The sequence below is a fragment of the Schistocerca cancellata genome, chromosome 1, assembly GCF_023864275.1.
Source record: "Schistocerca cancellata isolate TAMUIC-IGC-003103 chromosome 1, iqSchCanc2.1, whole genome shotgun sequence".
Classification (NCBI taxonomy): Eukaryota; Metazoa; Arthropoda; class Insecta; order Orthoptera; family Acrididae; genus Schistocerca; species Schistocerca cancellata.
Genome location: NC_064626.1, coordinates 760,246,399 through 760,265,266, shown reverse-complemented (window position 1 = coordinate 760,265,266; position 18,868 = coordinate 760,246,399). Strand labels below are relative to the sequence as shown.

Here is an 18,868-nt window from a genome sequence, read left to right as displayed (position 1 = left end):
GGATACTGGTGGTTGAGGAACTTCTTTCATAGCAGAGAACTGGAATCAATTTCTAGCGTCCACAGTCACAAAAGTGGTTGTGGCAGTTCTGTAAGGCTGACGAACAGCACTATCCTCTAGCCCGACAGTAAAGTATGGCCTGTGGAGGAATCTTGGATGTGGCAGGAAGGAGCGAATCTGTCTTTGAGGTTTGTCTTGTCTTCATTCAACCCAGATCTCCCAAGATTTCTGTCTCTTTTTATTTCTAACTGCCTGTTATGCAGAGGGGCTGGCCTTAGTTGCTTCCACAATGCAAAGTGTCATCACAATCTCTTCATTTTCCATCAGTTACAGTATGATTACATCATACCAATCACACAAAACCTTACCACAAGCTTCTTTGAAGGTAACTGATACACAGCCAAAGTATTCCAACGGGACTATACATCCACAGCATGTAAAACTGTAGATATTAAGAGACACTACTGTTAAAAAATTTACAAAATTTCAGTTGAACCTGAAATACAGGCACAGTGCAAACAAACCTACTTTTCTCAAAATGACTATAAGGCAGTTGAAATTTTACTTTTTTTTCTGAATATCTGTCAGACAGTTGAACAAGAACATGCTTTAATTGACTGAAAATTAATTCTAACCATAGTATAAACTGAGTTGTCCTATTTCTTAATGTGTGTAGTAGCAAGTTTCCCCTTAAAGAGGTGACCAATTAGGTATATTCCAATATAACACTAGGTAGGAGGCTGGTGGAGTGACACAGCAACTAAGAGTCAAATATTTTGTGAACAGCTTCAGTGGTTTGCATGTGGCACATCAGATTATGTGGTGAAAGCTGCACAGTATTTCAATGAGACAGGTGCTCATCATCTTCAGGTGTTTACAGACTTGTTGCTGCAGTGGCTCACTGGCCTGCTAGAAAAGCGCAGGCACCAAGGGTTAGGACTGTAATGCCATCGTACATGAATCAAGGATGATGACAACATGCAACCCTCTGCCAGAAAAACAGGGCACTGTCTCCACATACATGACACAGAGAAAGTACAGCCACTAATCATGGCCCACTGCACATGTGGGCAGTGTGTTAGTACTTAGACTAAGTGTCTGGGCTCCAACTTCATGTCTGTGTTGACTCGTATTTGTTTTTCGGCAGCCAACGATGCCTTAATACTGCCAATGCTGTTTTGCATGCCATGCTAAGTTGTCTCTGTTAAACAGGCCATTAGTTGTACATATTTTGACTGCTTCTCTAATGACAGAGTCCCAGTACATAAAGGTGTGTGAAAAGATGTTTGTCTCTTTGTAGTTCATGCTGTGTCCCGAACTTATTTTGTAACAAAACATCTGGCTTTTGCTCTGAGCCCTTTGGTAGGAGAATGTGAACATCATATTCAAAACTCAGAAGATTTTGTACAGCCACTGATAGCTTTGTGTCTCAAACAAGTGGACACATTAGTGAGTTGGCGGATTCATTACAATTTGTAGGAGCTAAGCTGGAGAAGGACATCTTACATCTATTCAGACATGTGCTTTCCTTGACTTACTTTTTATTTAATGGACAATATTTTGTTGCAATGGGTAGCCATTTCTCACCCATAGTAGCTAACCTTTACATGGAAGACTTCGAGGAAAAAGCATGTTAGTCAGTGTTTCAAAACCTAAATGATTCTGGAGATATGTGGACAACGCCTTTGTAGTAAGGCCACATGGAGCAGCAATGCTTCCTGCATTTCTGGAACACCTTAATTCACTCTAACTGAGCATTTGCTTCGTGGAAGTGGAGAAAATGGAGACGTCTCTTTCTTAGATATTTTGGTCCACAGTAAAGAAGACAGTGTCTTCTGGAAACCAACTCGCACTGACCTATATCTATTAACTATGAGCTGCCATCACCCATCTCAATGCAGTGATGTGTTATAGATTTTTGTTCAAAGAGCTAAAGTTATCTCAGATCCAGGGAGCCTATCAGCAGATCTTAGCCATCTTCACTCTGTGTTTGTACAAAGTGGGTACTCTGATAAACAGATTCAAAATGCATTTCAACCTGCATGCATTAAAGCTCAAAGACAGCTTGAAGAAACAGAAAACCCTACAAGGCTGGTTTTTCTACTCTATGTTTGTGGTATGTCCTTTAAGATCAGCAGGCAGTTAAAGAAACATAAAATAAAATGAGTATTCCACCATCCAATGCAAGTGTAAACAATGATGGGTTCTGCTAAAGACAACCTAGGTCTAAGAAGACCAGGGATATATTAATCCCACTATCTGTGTGGGAAATTGTACATTGGCCAGACATATCACACTGTTAAAGACAGATGTGCTGAACACAGACATCACACCAGACTGAGTCAGCCAGAAAAGTCTGCTTTTGCTGAACACTATCTTGACATGGAACGTACCATGAACTATAGAGAGACAATGATCCTCTGACCTGCCTCCACATAATGGGGCTCCATCAGTGAAGAAGCAATTGAAATATGCATGACCTGATTAATGGAGACATGGAATTTCAACTTAGCAAGGCATGGGAACCAGCATGGATGGTACTAAGGTATCATGGCCTGTGGGTAAATGACTCCAAGTTAACACAGATGGGGAACTGGAATCTGGACATTTGAACTGGGTGTGAACATTCTACATGCAGGCTAGGCCACAGCTTGTAGCTATGCTTCTCCTGCATTGCTCATGTGAATGTAGTGGCCCATTTCTCTGAGGAGAGCATTGGATGTCGTCATCCTCCATGATTCATCTATGATGACGTTACATCCGTACCCCCTTGGCACCCGCACTTTTCTAGTGAGTCACACATATATTGGTGAGCCATTGCAAAAACACATCAGTAGGCTCCTGAAGAAGACACACAGTTGACTTAATGGACAGCACATATTGTGAACAATCTGAAAAGACTTTTAATGCTTTGGACATTAAATAATGTAATGAACTGTAACAACGTAGTTTTGTAACTTTATTCGTTTGTCATATTTTACAGATCCTATCACAAAAGGGAATCTAAGAGGATGTGAAAAGAATAAATTAAACATAGAGAAATAACAGTAAGAAACTGCATTAATAATTATCTCAATAAATTGTTGTAGATTATTTGTGCTTGCTCGTGTCAAATCATCATAGAATAATTAGCAAAGTAGTTGCTACTTTGAAAATGCTCCAGCTTCTTGTTTGATAAGAAGTAATTGCTGTTTACCTCCAGTGTAAGCTTAACATGTACCTGACTACAATTATACTGAAGTGCCAAAGAAACTGGTATAAGCATGCGTATTGAAATACAGAGATATGTAAACAGTCAGAAGATGGCGCTGTGATCGGCTATGCCTATAAAAGATAAGTGTCTGGCGCAGTTGTTAGATCAGTTACTGCTAATACAATGGCAGGTTATCAAGATTTAAGTGATTTTGAACATGGTGTTATAGCCAGCGCACAAGCGATGGAACACAGCATCTCCAAGGTAGCGATGAAGTGGGGATTTTCCCATACAACCATTTCATGAGTGTACCATGAATATCAGGAATTTGATAAAACATCAAATCTTTGACATTGCTGCAGTCGTACAAAGATCCTGCAGGAACGGGACCGATAATGACTGAAGAGAATCATTCAGCATGACAGAAGTGCAGCCCTTCCTCAAATTGCTGCAGATTTCAGTGCTGGGCCATCAATAAGTGTCAGTGTGTGAACCATTCAACGAAACATCATTGATATGGGCTTTCAGAGGTGAAGGCCCACTCGTGTACCCTTGATTGGACTGCTGATGCCTGGAAACATGTCACCTGGTCAGACGAGTCTCATTTCAAATTGTATCGTTCAGAGGGATGTGTACAGGTATGGAGAGAACCTCATGAATCCATGGACCCTACATGTCAGCAGGAGACTGTTCAAGCTGGTAGAGGCTCTGTAATGGTGTGAAGTGTGCATAGTTGGAGTGATATGGCACCCCTGACACATCTAGACATGACTCTGACAGGTGACAGATACATAAGCAGCCGGTCTGATAACATGCATCCATTCATGTCCATTGTGCATTCCGGCGATCTTGGGCAATTTCAGCAGGACAATGCGACACACTATAAGTCTAGAATTGCTACAGAGTGGCTCCAGGAACTCTCTTCTGAGTTTAAACTCCCCAGACATGAATATTACTGAAGATATCTGGGACACCTCACAACATGCCGCTTCATCGTATTCTTATGGACAGCCCTGCAGGATTCATGGTGTCAGTTCCCTCCAGCACTACTTCAGACATTAGCTGAGTCCATGCCACGTCATGTTGCAGCATTTCTGCGTGTTTGCAGGGACCCTACATGATATTAGGCAGGGCACCAATTATCTATATTTGAAAAAAAAAAAACATAAACCAGTTTAAAATGATAGATCCTATTTTACATAAAAGTGATGATAATTTTCAGTCCTTGAGTATAGATCATCAGATAATTTGTAGGAGTTGCTGATACAATAATTTTCTATCTGTCAGGCTGAAGAAGATGGTAATAACAAATTATTGCTTTATAATGATGGGAGCTTGATGAAAACCAGAATACTGTACCCCATAATGAGTCCAATACAAAGAAGCAAAGTCTACGTATATGAGATGCTGAGTCGCAGACAGGCTCAACAAAAAGACTGCACATAAAAAGCTTTCGGCCAGTAAGGCCTACGTCAAAAACAGACGACACACACACACACACACACACACACACACACACACACACACACACACACACGCGCGCGCGCGTGCAAATGCAACTCTCATACATGATTGCAGTCTCAGGCAACTGAAACCACAATGCAGTGTGGTTTCAGTTGCCTGAGACTGCAGTGTGGTTTCAGTTGCCTGAGACTGCAGTCATGTGTGTGAGTTGCATTTGCATGTGTGTGTAAGTGTGAGTGTGTGTGTGTGTGTGTGTGTGTGTGTGTGTGTGTGTGTGTGTGTGTCTGCCATTGGTTTTTGATGAAGGCCTTACTGGCCGAAAGCTTTATTTGTGACATTCTTTTTATTGCGTCTATCTGCAACTCAGCTATATGGTGAGTAGCAACTTCCTTTTCATAATATTGTTACATTCCATCCTGAATTTTCCATTGTTTGATCACGTCTATATGAAAATTATTCATATATCTTTCCATTACAATCATAAATCCAGAGCTTTGGAATCACTGAACAGAGATCCAGTCACATACATGTGTGACTGATGGTGAGTAACAACTTTCTTTTTCATAATATTGTTACTATATTCCATCCTGGATTTTCCATTGTTTGATCAAAGTCTATATGAAAATTATTCATATATCTTTTCATTACAATCATAAATGTCGAGCTTTGGAATCACTGAACAGAGAGCCAGTCACATACAGGTGTGACTGATGCATTGCTCCTCATATCATCACACCACACATGGCATGATCTACATGTGGATGTTTCCAGTAAGATGTTGCTTTGGATGACTAATTTCCAGAAGCATTCAGTGAAGCCACAGCATTGTCTGTCCAATCCCAGTAATTTTTAATATTTTCAACAGGCCTTCTTCAGGTAAATGCTTCTGAAAGACAGAGCTGCTAAATAACTACAAACACAGTTGCAACTTACAGTGGAGAAACAAGGAATAGTAACCTGGAGAGTACAAAAAGTAACATGATAATACATTTGAACCTTTCCATTAAAACATAAGGAGCTAATTAAATAAGAAAAATGAACTTCTCATATCAATACAAAAAAGATCCTGAGCAGTGAGAAATGAGCACTGACATGGGGGAGGGGCATTTAAAGGTAATTTTTTATGTTCTTCTCAAACAACTTAAAAACTGCTGAGCCGGCCACTGTGGCCGAGCGGTTCTAGGCGCTTCAGTCCAGAACCGTGCTGCTGCTACAGTCACAGGTTCGAATGCTGCCTCAGGCATGGATGTGTGTGATGTCCTTAGGTTAGTTAAAGTAGTTCTAAGTCTAGGGGAGTGATGACCTGCGATGTTAAGTCCCATAGTACTTAGAGCCATTTGAACCATTTTTTGAAAACTGCTGCTTCTAGCAAATATGTTTCCCAATACAAAATTAAACTACATTAAATTTACTACAAAAAAACATCCTATTCATTCTCTCTCTCTCTCTCTCTCTCTCTCTCTCTCTCTCCCCCCTTCTCCTTCCCCCCCCCCCTCCCCCACCCCCACCCCCACCCCCGGACTAACAGTTTCCACATTGCAGGAGTGTGGAAAAATTGCATATTATTGAAAATATTGTTTTAATGGTATGAAATTAATGTTTAACTTTAAATGAAGTTGTTAAAAACAATATTAAATGTGTGTATCATCTCTGACCGCAGCAGAACCATATTATGGGATAAAATGTGTAACAGGCTGAAGGGGGCATGTGTGGGATAGCAGCAGAAGGAAGGTAAACCTCGCTGGTTTGTGTTCATGCACTTATGAACCACTGGTGATGCAGTACACAGGCAACTCTGGGGACGTTTATTTTCCACAAAATGTGTCAGCACTACATGGAATGGAGATATGAGGTTACTAATAACACTAACTCACGAATCACATATGGACAGAATCTACATAAATCTCCGTGAACTGTTCTATGCTGCTAGAGGGGAAATTGCTTCTTAAGTCATCCTGTATGGCAGCCGTGGTATTCTTCCGGGATGCCACTATGACCCCTGCATGATATTCAATTTACAGACAGATTACACGTTCTGAGCATTTTGTGTCCAGTTCTCTTATATGAGCAGACAAAACAACTTCACTGAGCTCATATTTATATTGTGGAGTTATTTTCAGTTTATTAAATGAACAATTTTTTCAGGTGTTAAGTGAGCTTTTATGTAAAATACAGTCCTGTAAACAATGACTACTAACTCTTCTGGCTACAATGCTATTTCAGCTAAAACATTAAAATTTGTGAAGATTTGGTCGTCATCCTTGATTAACTTCACAGATAATCAATGGATTGAGGTGTATTTCCTGAAAGACTGAAGTATGTGACAGTAACAACCATTTATAAAAGTGGATAAAGCAACTGACATCTAATTTTAGACCCATCTCCCTCCTTCCATGGTCTTAAATTTTTTTTTTTTTGAAAAGGTAGCTTCACAACTGAATATTGAACCATATTTCTGAGATAACCTTTTAACAACACAGTTTGGCTTCTGCAAAGAGAAAGCACTGTATGAGCTAATAAACACAATTATGCTGGAATCTAACAAGAAAAAATACTCTGTTGGCAATTTATGTTAGTGAGAGGCTGAGCCCCTGAGCCCAGAGCACAGAGCCAGGGCCCTGCGATGAGGGCACTGATGGGTGTTCATCGAGCAGCATGAGCAGATACAGTGGGGTGCTTGGCTGATGACCATGGAACATCTTGGCCGGGCTCCAATCCCCCACCGCTGTAAACCTGTAAGGACTCAAGAAGCATGTCAAGGTATTGTCCAATAAGGAGTCTGTGACATACTTCTTAATTTGAACCTTGAACATGGAGATGAGACATTCCACCTTGCCATTAGATTGGTGGTGAAAAGGAGGAGCAGTCACAAGGTACAGAAATCATGCAGGGTCTGAGATACAAACTGTGGACCATTATCTGCCACAAGCATATAAGAAAATCCTTCAATAGAAAAAATTTGGAGGGGGCCTGAATCACAGACACAGCTGACATTGAAGTACAATGGATAAGATATGCAAATTTAGACAAAGCATTGACAACCAGGAGAAATGTAGGACGGGTCCCACAAAATTAACAGGACACATTTCCACAGATGCTGCAGTGTGGGTCACAGAGAGAGCAGCACCCACTGTGCCACCTATTAGGCAGCACACTAATAGTAGGCCGCAACAAAATGTCACTATCAATGCCGTGGTGACACACAAGCTGATGGGCCAATAACTTGGTAACCGAGAACCCCCAGTGTTTCTGACATACGAGCTGGAACACATCCCACTGCAGAGTGGCTAGGCCGTGATCACGACCCATCTGTAGCTAAGAGAATAACACCATCAAATACTGAAAGGTGGTGACAGAGGGCAAAATAGTCATGCAAAGGATCAGAAGCTCTGCTCTGAAGTCTGTCAGGCCACCCATGCTGATTGAGGTGAACAACTTGATGCAAAACCGTATGAGCAGTAACAGCAAATGAGATCTGGGAGGCTGTAATAGCAAACCCATTCACTGTAAATTGCGACTCAACATCTGACTGAAAACAAAGGAGTTCATCCTGATCAAAAGTAGGATCCGAACCCGTCGGAAGCTGGCACAATGCTTTAGCTTTAGTGAGTTGTGCAGTAGGTCGAAAATGTATTTCATAGTTGTAGCAATACAGAAAAAAGGCCCAAATCTGTAAGCGACGTACTGCTTTGTCAGGCAATGAAGCAGAACGATTAAACAACGAAACCAAGGGCTTGTGGTCAGTAATGAGGTGGTATTTAGCCCCAAGCAAGAACACAGGAAACTTTTTGAGGGCACAGACAGTACCAAGTGCTTCCTTTTCCAATTTGGGAGTAACACTGCTGAGCAGTGTTGAGCGTTTTTGATGCCTAAGCTGTAAGATATTTGGAAACATCCTTACATTGACGTCCGAGAATGGCCCCAAGTCCACACTGACAGGCATCCGTAGCCAAAACCAGTTTGTGGCCAGGATGGAAAGGTAGCCAAGCAGTAGAACGTAATTCAGATTTCAAAAGCATGAACATGTGCTTGCAGGCCGGCATCCACTGAAAAGGAATATTCTTATGGAGCAACTTGTGGAAGGGGTCAGCCAATGTGGCCACGCCCAGGAAAAATTTATGACAGTAAGCAAATTTACCTAAAAAATGCTTGGAGTTTTTTGGCATTTGTAGGGTGAAGCAGAGTTATGACAGCAGCAACATGATGATGTACAGGCTCAACACTTCCCTGAGAAAACCAAAATACACAATGGATGGCTGAGAATAGTGTTACTTGGCCAAGTTTCATTTCAACCCTGCAGTACGTAAGACTGTGAACAAGGTGTATGAGTTACATAAAAGCTCTTTGATGGATGCAACCATCATGATGTCATCGAGACAGTTGATGCACCTTGAATGGACATTTTCAATTGTTCCAAAAAATGCTAAAAAATTGCCGGGATGCTAGCTGTGCCAAACAGGAGGCACTGATATTGGTACAACCTGAAGGACTTGTTACTCACTAGGAGCCATTTAGAACCCTCATAAATGGAAACTGTAAACAGGCTTCAGGTAAATCAATTTTGGAAAAAATCTGCCCCCCGGCCCTGGAAAATTTAGTGAATAACTCGTCCGGATAAGGCAAAGGTTGGGTGTCAACGATAGATTCAGCATTAACTCCATTTGAAAGTCACCACAGAGGTGAATCTGACCAGATTTTTTTCCCCCCCAGTTGCATGGAGTGTGGACTACTCACTCAATGTAATAGGCCATATGACCCCCAATGACACCAGCCTGTTCAGTTCTGATTTCACTTGACCACACAATGCCACTGGAATTGGGTGTGCCATAGGTTTCAGGATAATTGGGCTGCAAAATTAGCAGACCACTGAAGGCGGTCTCTGGCAGCCGACCTGTGTACGTGCCACTGGTGGAATATTTTACGTGTAGCGTGCCAGCAGCCTAGTGCCACGATGTGTTTTCAGATATTACTACAGAATTATAACAAAAAAGATTGTTTATTCTACAGAATCATTCAATACGACTATTGTGTAAAGTTGATAACCAAACAGCTGCAGGGACTACAGATTTTTATACTTATACATCAATATATATGCTCTTGAAAAGTGTTTGTCATTGAAAACGAGTGGATAAACTCTGCTATTCACTATCACAATACTAGAAGCAAACATAATTTTCATATAAACTTCACACTCCCTCTAGGGTTCAGAATGAAGTGTTGTACTCCAATGCAAAAAGCTATAACAGGTTGCTAGTGGAAATCAGGCAAGAAATTTAAAATCCCCATATAGTCAAACCAAAAGTAAAAGAATATGTTGCCAGCCACTCCCACAGTTTATCAAATTATTTAGACTCAGTAAATTTTGTATAACTCTATAAAGTTTTCATCAAACAGATATTTACTTTTCCAGGATAGAGACAGCTGATAGCAGCCTGTGTGAAGTTACATAAATACTTTGCTTCAAGTATTGGGTAAAAACAGCAGCTGGATAGTATAAAAGAAGGGACAATGGCTTTGTTTCAAAGCAATTGTTTTTCTTCTAACATGCACATACAAAGTAACCTAGAAATAATTCCCACAATTATTGGTAACAGTAGATTAGCACTAGTCATAAACTGAGCCTTGTGGTGAGTGGTATGACACTGGACTCGTATTCTAATGGACAACAGTTCAAGTACCTGTCCAGCCATCCAGATTTAGGTTTCCCATGATTTCTATAAATTGCTTCAGGTGAATGCCAAGACAATTCATTTGGAATGGCAGAGCCATTCACCTTCCTTATCCTTCCACAATCTGAGCTTCTGTCCCTAATGACCTCACTGTTGGCTTAAGGTAAACCCTAATCTTCCTTCTTCCTTTGCTAGTCCTAATTGAACTAGTAAGTAGAGATTGCTTTTGCCAGATAATGTATGACTTGACTCATTCAAAGTCCCTGAAGGCTCTTCTCCATGACTGGATTTACGGAACATAATATATGAATGGATGAATGAATGAATGCATGTATTGATGGAACATAGTTGTTTGAACCATAGTTCAACTAAAAATGACTTTTATTGTTAGCAACAGATACCATTAATCCTCCAAGTGGGTATTTTGAACGCAAGTACCTACGCTTCAAAGGGTAATTTCTCCTATTGCAGGTTGCTGCTGTCGTACCATGTGTCCTGCTCACTGATGAGACCTACCTGTGTTGATTTTAATTTATGAATCAAATTTAAAAATGATTGTGTCCTTTCCAGTATAAACAGTTAAGTCCTGCATATAACTAGAACAGTTTTACAGAACAAAGAATAAAAATAAATAAATAAATAAAAATTATGCCAAATCTAGTATTGCTTTGAAGGAAGAAACTTTCTCCATCCAATATATTATTTTCAGAGCAAGAGAGATTTATCAAATGTAATGCCCCTTGGTGGCATACAAAGCTGAACATATACCTCAGATGTTCCATAATCAACTGTACTTTGAAACCAAGCAAAATGACACTATTGTTAGCACACTGCACTCGCATTCGGAAGGCTGATGGTTCAGATCCACATCCCATTTTCTGTGATTTGCCTAAATCACTCCACGCAAATGCTGGGATGCAGTTTTATGTCTTGCCAGTTAAAAACCCTATAACTTCTCCTGAATTTAGTTGAGAAGCTACATAGTCATAAATAAATAAGTTCATTTGGTCAGCAGTTGTTTTTGTTTTGCACAGAGCCACCTGCATAAGACAAAGTAACTGATCACACCATTTCTGTACTAGTGGTGCATTTATAACACTCCTACTAGTAAACAAAAAGTAATGGTAAGCTGACATAACAAGCATAACTTAACAAGCATAAATTCATGTTGTAGCAGTTGTTGCTTTACTGCATATTTTCATTTCCCTCAGTGTCTATGTCTTGTCAACTCTCAGATCTGACACTAAAGTTGTTGTCACTTTCTAAAAGCTGCTGACTCCAACAACTGACATTTTTTCACCACTGTTAGAGGTCATCATTAGTAAACAAAAAGAAAAGTGCAATTTTTGGCTGCCACATGCACGAAGTGCAGTCATGAGAATAATGTTAGACTAATGTCTTGACTAATGTGGCCTATTGATGCTGCAGTTTATTGTCCGACAGTATTGCTGCTCACAATGATCACAATCAAATGATTGTCATGCACAGTTGGAAAAAGCGTCTGGAGCAACATTGACTGTCTGCATAGCAACAATTTTTGTTGCTTTCCTTGACTCAGCAGCAGTGAGAGGTGCACTGACATTGGTACATCTGATGACTGACAATGCTGAATAGACTGACAATGCTGAATACAGGGGTGGTGCCACATCATATTTTCAGATACGTGCCAGTTCTGTGTAGTGAATCACAGTGGATGTATCTGTATGTGCAGGCTCTGAGGAAAATAAAAATTGTTAGATTAAATCCGTCATTGTTACATGGTTCCAGCATCTTGTGTAATGTTATGAAGTGCTCTTGGGTATACAGTACAAACACAACTGGTTCATAGAGCTCGTTACTTGAACAGCAACCATTACGTGTCTGATTTGTTAAGCTCAATGTCTGAGCCCTATCTTCAACGTCTCCATCATGTTATCTTTTGACAGTTAACACAAGACAACATGTTGTATGTGCTGTTCTGATCTCAGTATAGAGGGTATTCAACTTTAGCCCTGTTCATCAAATTCTCCAGATCTCTCACCATTGAAAACATCTGGTCATGAGTTGCTGAGCAACTTGTAGACCACCAATTACCAGCTACTGAACTTTGACACAGAGTTTACAAAGAGTTGAAGTGGTATAAAGTTTCAACCCAATATCTGCAATCCATGTCCAGTTTCACTCAATGCCAACGAGTTAGAGCCACTGTGACTACCAGCTCTGTATACTGAAGTTTCCACCATGCACAGCTGCAAATCAGCTATGTATTTATTCACATACTCTTTCTAGTGTACTGTATATGTACAATAAGCAACATCCAAATCCTGCTTGTGAAGCAATATTCAATTGGGTGAAAAAATTCTGTACAACTGCCAGAAAAGCAAACTGAAAGTCAACTGGCCCTCAAAAAACTGTCCAAATGCACATGAGTCAAATGACTGCCTCACCCACCTGATTTCACCATGCCAGACTTTTAGCTACAGGGTTATTTGAAGGTGAGAGTGTACTCTGAGTGGCAGAGAAGCTTGCAAGAGTTAAAAGATCAAATTCATCGAGAAATTTCCAGAATTTTTCCAGCTGTTATGAAAGATGTGATCAAAAACTGGGTGAAACATCTCGAGTATTGTGTAGCTGCAATGGGTAATCATCTGTCCAATGCAGTATTTCATAACTAAATGTTGTACACTATGTAAAATGCTCAACTTTGTTTTGTGATTAGTTTGTGTGCCATTCAAATTCGAAATCATCAAAATCTTGTGAAACACACTGTATATAATGATTTTGTCTCTTTAGAATTTGTTATGTTGAAGCTAGTTTTGTTAATATCATTTTCTGTGATATCATTTTCTGTGTTTTCCTCACAATATACAAGGCATGAGGTTTTTACATCACATTTTAGTTCTGATGCTTTATGCTAATACTGGGAAGAATCTAGTGAGTATAATTTTTGTTATTATATTTATTTAATTTCTTTTTAATTGTGCACCAGAAGTTTTTGCTTTATTCACAGAGATTTTTAGTTTTTATAAATATGAATATAATTTTTAAATATTTTGTGACACGCTCATGAATTTTAAAGCACTGTCCATGTTCTTAATTCTCAATTAAGTATAGTCTCCTTATTTCTACTGAGTTATTTCTTCTTGATAAATTGCTCCTAGATATCTGTCTAAATTGAACTTAGATATGTCTTCTACTTTTTTCTTTTACAATTTAACCCTTGGGCCTATCAGAGGAGGAAATGGGACTTAAAGTGCCACATGGGTATATGTAAGAAGGGATTAAATTTCTTGTCAACAATTTATGCTTCAAAAATTTTTGCCACTATTTGTCTGTAAATTCTCTCCATTTATTCTGTCTTTATTTATGATTCTGTGAAAAGCATTTTTCTTATAACTATGTTTTGTTACAATTTGATTATCACTTTAAAGTGGAATTTATTAAAGAAGCTTTACTAAGGAGTGTATTGTTATGTTACGTTCTCCTGTCCTCATATGAAAAATATTAATCCTGAGAAAATGACAAAGCTCAATAGTAACAATTCAAGAATTTCCAGCACTTACTCCACAACCTCTGTAATACACTGAGAAATGGCAACTAAATGACTGGATCTGAATCTTTTTCATTAATATCTTAACATTAAAGACCTGTCCCATACATCCTCCTACCACCACCTACTCCAGTCCGGTCACTAACATTACCTGTCACATCAAAGGCATGGCTACCTGTGAAACCAGTCATGTGATCTACAAGCTCAGCTGCAACCATTGTGCTGCATTCTATGTAGGCATGACAACCAACAAGCTGTCTGTCCGCATGAACGGCCACTGACAAACTGTGGCCAAAAAACAAGTGGACCACCCTATAGCTGAACACGCTGCCAAACATGATACCCCTCATCTCAAGGACTGCTTCACAGCCTGTACCATATGGATTCTTCCCACCAACACCAGCTTTAATGAATTGCACAGATGGGAACTTTCCCTGCAATACAGCCTATGTTCCTGTGACCCTCCTGGCCTCAACCTTTGTTAGTCAATGTCCTCACCCATCCAGCCCCCTCCCTGTTCCCATTCCAGCACTACACAGCCATCATTTCACCACCACACGCAGTATTTTAATTTCTTTTATTTTTATTTCTCTCCTTTCCGCTATTTACCCCCTCCCCCCTCCACACCTTCTCTCCAACCCTCCATCTAAACTGCAACACTTCACTGTCCGCCACTCCCACCGTACTATCCCTCCCCCTCCCTGACCAACCCAACTCCTTACCCTCCAACCAGTCGCCACTCCCATCATGCACTGGTGCTGCTGCTCGCAGTGTAGTTTCAGCTCTCTGAGACTGCAGAGGAGTGTGCAAGTTGCACATGCGTGAGTGTGTGTGTGTGTGTGTGTGTGTGTGTGTGTGTGTGTGTGTGTGTGTGTCTACTGCTGACAAAGGCCTTAATGGCTGAAAGCTATGATTGTGTGAATCTTTTTATTGTGCCTATCGCAGCTCAGCATCTCTGCTACATGGTGAGTAGCAACATTCCTTCTCTCGTATTGTTACATTCCATCCTGGATTTTCCATTGTTTAAATGTTGGTTTTTCACACAAATGTTACTTACAAGGTATGGACTAGGGTTGTTATCCAGAAAGCAATGTGCCGCTGTCAGCACCCATTCAGAGTCCAAAATAGAGCCACCACATAGATGTCTATTGTTTTCGTGTATTGACACTTGCCACGGAATCTCTCCTGGAAGTAAAATTTAAATGTCATAATATATTACTCCAGATTTAATGACTAATTTATAGATAAACCTAAGATCTCCAGCAGATGCATTAAAGTTATTAAGTAAGAAATTTGATGGATATGAGAAGTTCAACTCTCATGATATTCTGTATCTTGTGTGTACCATTCCCTAGAATCTGCCTAACCTCATCACTCACTTACTGGTTCTCTAGAGCACTGAAACAAAAACATTCTGATTCCACACACTCAAAATTATAAAAGGTAGCAACAATGTCTAAATTGTATAGCCAAGTTTTTATGTTTTGTTCTCAAAAGCTGTATATTTTATTCCTGTGATATCCTACTGATGCTTATACATGCTGCATTTAATGCAATAAAATCAGTAGAAACACCACTACTGCTGTTTCCTCAATTATATTAATCACCTGCTATGTACCTTTTACTGTGTGACTGTACTGATATTAATCAAATAATAAGTGAGTATCATGCAACAGCAGTACAAAACCATTTACAATGAACATTTTACATGTCCTGCTGCTGACAGATATCTTGAATACCTTACTTTTAACTGGATAATAAGATAATTTGCAGAAAGATGCTAATACAGTATTCTTCATAATATGAATTTCTAGGGATTTACAACTGATGATGGTTTGTTGAAGTCTTTTCCAAAAAATACAGTGCATCTCCCTCATATGTAGGAAAGGAGGCAAAGTGTAAATTAAAATTACTTTGAATCTCATATTGGTGGTGTGTGAATCTTTGCTCAGCTCAAGCTTATTTTTATTATTAGCAAAAACTATAATTAAAAATAAATAGATTGGAAAATGAACGTAAGAATTTTGAAACATACAGAGAAACCTTTGTAACATGTGTAGTTTTGACTTTATACATTGTTCTTACTGCTCACTTCTGTTGAATAAATAGTTTAATTACTTCAGCTGCAGAGACTCAGAAGATAATTCCATAAGATAGCAGGAAGTGAGAGGATACAAATAAATTAACAGTCTCATTTACAAGCAAACAAAATCTCAAGTGCTTAAAAGTGCAAAACATACCATACCAAAATAATTTTTTTGAGTAGTTTATCTATGTGTTGATTTCAGTTTAGCATGCCATTCAGTTGGACACCACAGAATTTCAGTTACATATTTAATTCATGGTATGACCATTATATTTCTATCTTATAAATGTTTCAGTTTATGTACTTTATTAGTTTATTAGTCATATACATTTATTTATTTACTGATTTGTTTCTACCGGCTACTAAGGTTCTTCTGAATTTTTTAATGTTTCCATATTTCATATCTATGGCTGTAGTCAGATTAATTCTGCAAAAATTTACAACAAAGTAGCTCCATGGTTCATCTCTGTACTACAGAAAATTCATGAGTTGACATAGCACTGCATAGAAAACTATTCTACAGGTCAGCAAACAGTACTTTGCCATGTACGGGTGATAAGCAGAAACTGTGGGAAGGATTTAATGCACACATCATTGTGGGACAGAAGATAATAAGCAATTCTTTTCTTGCAACTAACATTTACCTGATTTTATTTTAAGATTAGATAAGCCCTGTATAACTTAATTGTTGAATATTACACTGATGAGCCACTGCTTTTCTTGTAACTAACAGTTACCTGATTTTATTTTAAGAGTACGTAAGCTGTGTATAACATAATTGTTGAATATTAAACTGATGAGCCACAACATTATGACTACTGCCCTTCGCAAAGTTGAGTGCCATCTGGTGGTGTTGAGGGCCCATGGTGCAGTAAAGAAAGAATATAAGTGGAACAGAGATGAATGCAGACTTATTCTGTCAATGATACAAGCTGTAAATGGGGAAATCCACTGAAAAAAGGGACTCTGATAAAGAGGAGATTGTTATTGCCTGGCACCTGGAAATGAGCATCCCAGAAATGGTGAAGCTGGTCAGCTGTTCATGTGATACAGTCATGAATATCTATGTAAAGTGCTCAAGCAGACCACAACTGGGACACTATCATGTGCCAGCTATGCACCTACAATCCACTGGCTCATAATTTACTGGAATTGCATGGCTTGTGCATAAGCATCTGTGCCACATACCTTCGGAAACCTACTAAGGACTTGTTGAATCCATGGCACGCAGAATCACTGCCATATTGTTTTCCAAAGATGGACCAACATAGATGGTCATAATGTTTTGGCTCATCAGCGTATTTCCTGTAATATAAATACTTCAGGAGTAAAGCAGACACTCACCACGAAGCAGATGTGTTTGAGTCATCGACAGGTACACACAAAAGAGCACTATGGGACTTAACATCTGAGGTCATCAGTCCCCTAGAACTTAGAACTACTTAAACCTAACTAACCTAAGGACATCACACACATCCATGCCCGAGGCAGGATTCGAACCTGCGACTGTAGCGATCGCGTGGTTCCAGACTGAAGTGCCTAGAACCTCTTGGCCACAACAGCCGGCGAGGTTGTGTCAGGGATGGTAGAGGAAGAGAATGGCAGGCAGAGGGACTGGGGTTGGTAATTAGTATCTTGGAGGGAGGCCACTGGTTTGCTGTCTGGGAATGTGGGAGGGAGGGGTGGCAAGTGTGCGGTCTAGGCATGTGATGCACAGATGTTGGAACCTGTGGAGAGTAGTGCACAATGAAGGTGATGAGGAGAGGTGAAGTGGGAGAGAACGATAGGACAGAGGAAAGGGAACCTGTTGGTGGAGGGTTGTGAGCAGTTAGTTAACAGAGACTGAAGTCAGGGTGATTCTGGAAGTGAAGGTTGTGTTTCAAGGATAACTTCCATCCAGGTATATGAATATGAAGATGGCACTACAAACATAGTGTGTGTTCAATAAGCTGGAAATGTGGGTCTCACGGGGAGCATGCCAGACATAAGTCCCTGCCGTTGCACTATCCTCTGTGTCCTTGATGACTCAGTTGGATAGAGCGTCTGCCATGTAAGCAGGAGATCCCAGGTTCAAGTCCTGGTTGGGGCACACATTTTCAACTGTCCCCGTTGATATTTATCAATGCCTGCAAGCAGCTAAAAAGGTCTGGATTTCACTGTAATTTCATTCATCCAACCATGTAGTTCAGAAAAGCTGGTGGTGTGGATCCAGATGGCGTGAATCATGAAAAAGCATCCTTTGCTCTTCGAATCATCCTGTCTCATCTCCGTCAAATGGCTGTCACCACTCCTTCCACTCAACAGCTTCCCCTTCCTCTTCCTATAACCCTCTCCCAACTCACCTCCATATCATCTTCATAATGTGCTGCTCCCCCTGCCCCCCCCCCCCCCCCCCCCGAGCACTGACACTCGAGCATCACATGCCTACCCTGGCACTAGCGTCCCTTCCCTTCCACATCCATAGCAAGCAAACCAGCTGAATCTCTCCAAGCTGTGATCTACCCACCTCCAATCCTTCTTGTTGCCTCCTGCCTGTCTCTCTTTCTACCCACCCCACCTGACACAACTCCCACCCCATCCAAGTCCACCTGCCAAACTGCATTCCTGGTATTCTGGCACTGTGTGTCAAGCGGGCACTATGTAGGGGCATGTGTGTGTGTGTGTGTGTGTGTGTGTGTGTGTGTGTGTGTCTGTGTGTGTTTTGAGTATGAGAACATACTCCTAAAGCTAGCAAGTTTCTTGTCTTTTTGCATGTGCCTGTTGATGATTCAATACTTCCACTTTTCAATGAGTGGTCTCCCTTACATCTAAACTATTTACATTCTACCAGAACTTTCCTTCTATATTACAAACCTCAATGTAATTAAAATATTTCTGCATCTGTTTCATTTCTTACAATATTGTAAAAATATTTATTTCATTAAAAT

The 18,868-nt window shown here is 40.1% G+C and overlaps 1 protein-coding gene across 1 annotated transcript in view; it reads right to left on the bottom strand.

Moving 5' to 3' along the window:
- LOC126186363 (trypsin-1-like) overlaps positions 1-18,868 on the bottom strand; it is a 171,465-nt gene that overhangs the window by 83,772 nt on the left and 68,825 nt on the right. Inside the window, exon 4 of the mRNA XM_049928202.1 lies at positions 14,913-15,040. Coding sequence (XP_049784159.1) covers positions 14,913-15,040 — 128 coding nt within the window. The remainder of the gene's footprint in view (positions 1-14,912; positions 15,041-18,868) is intronic.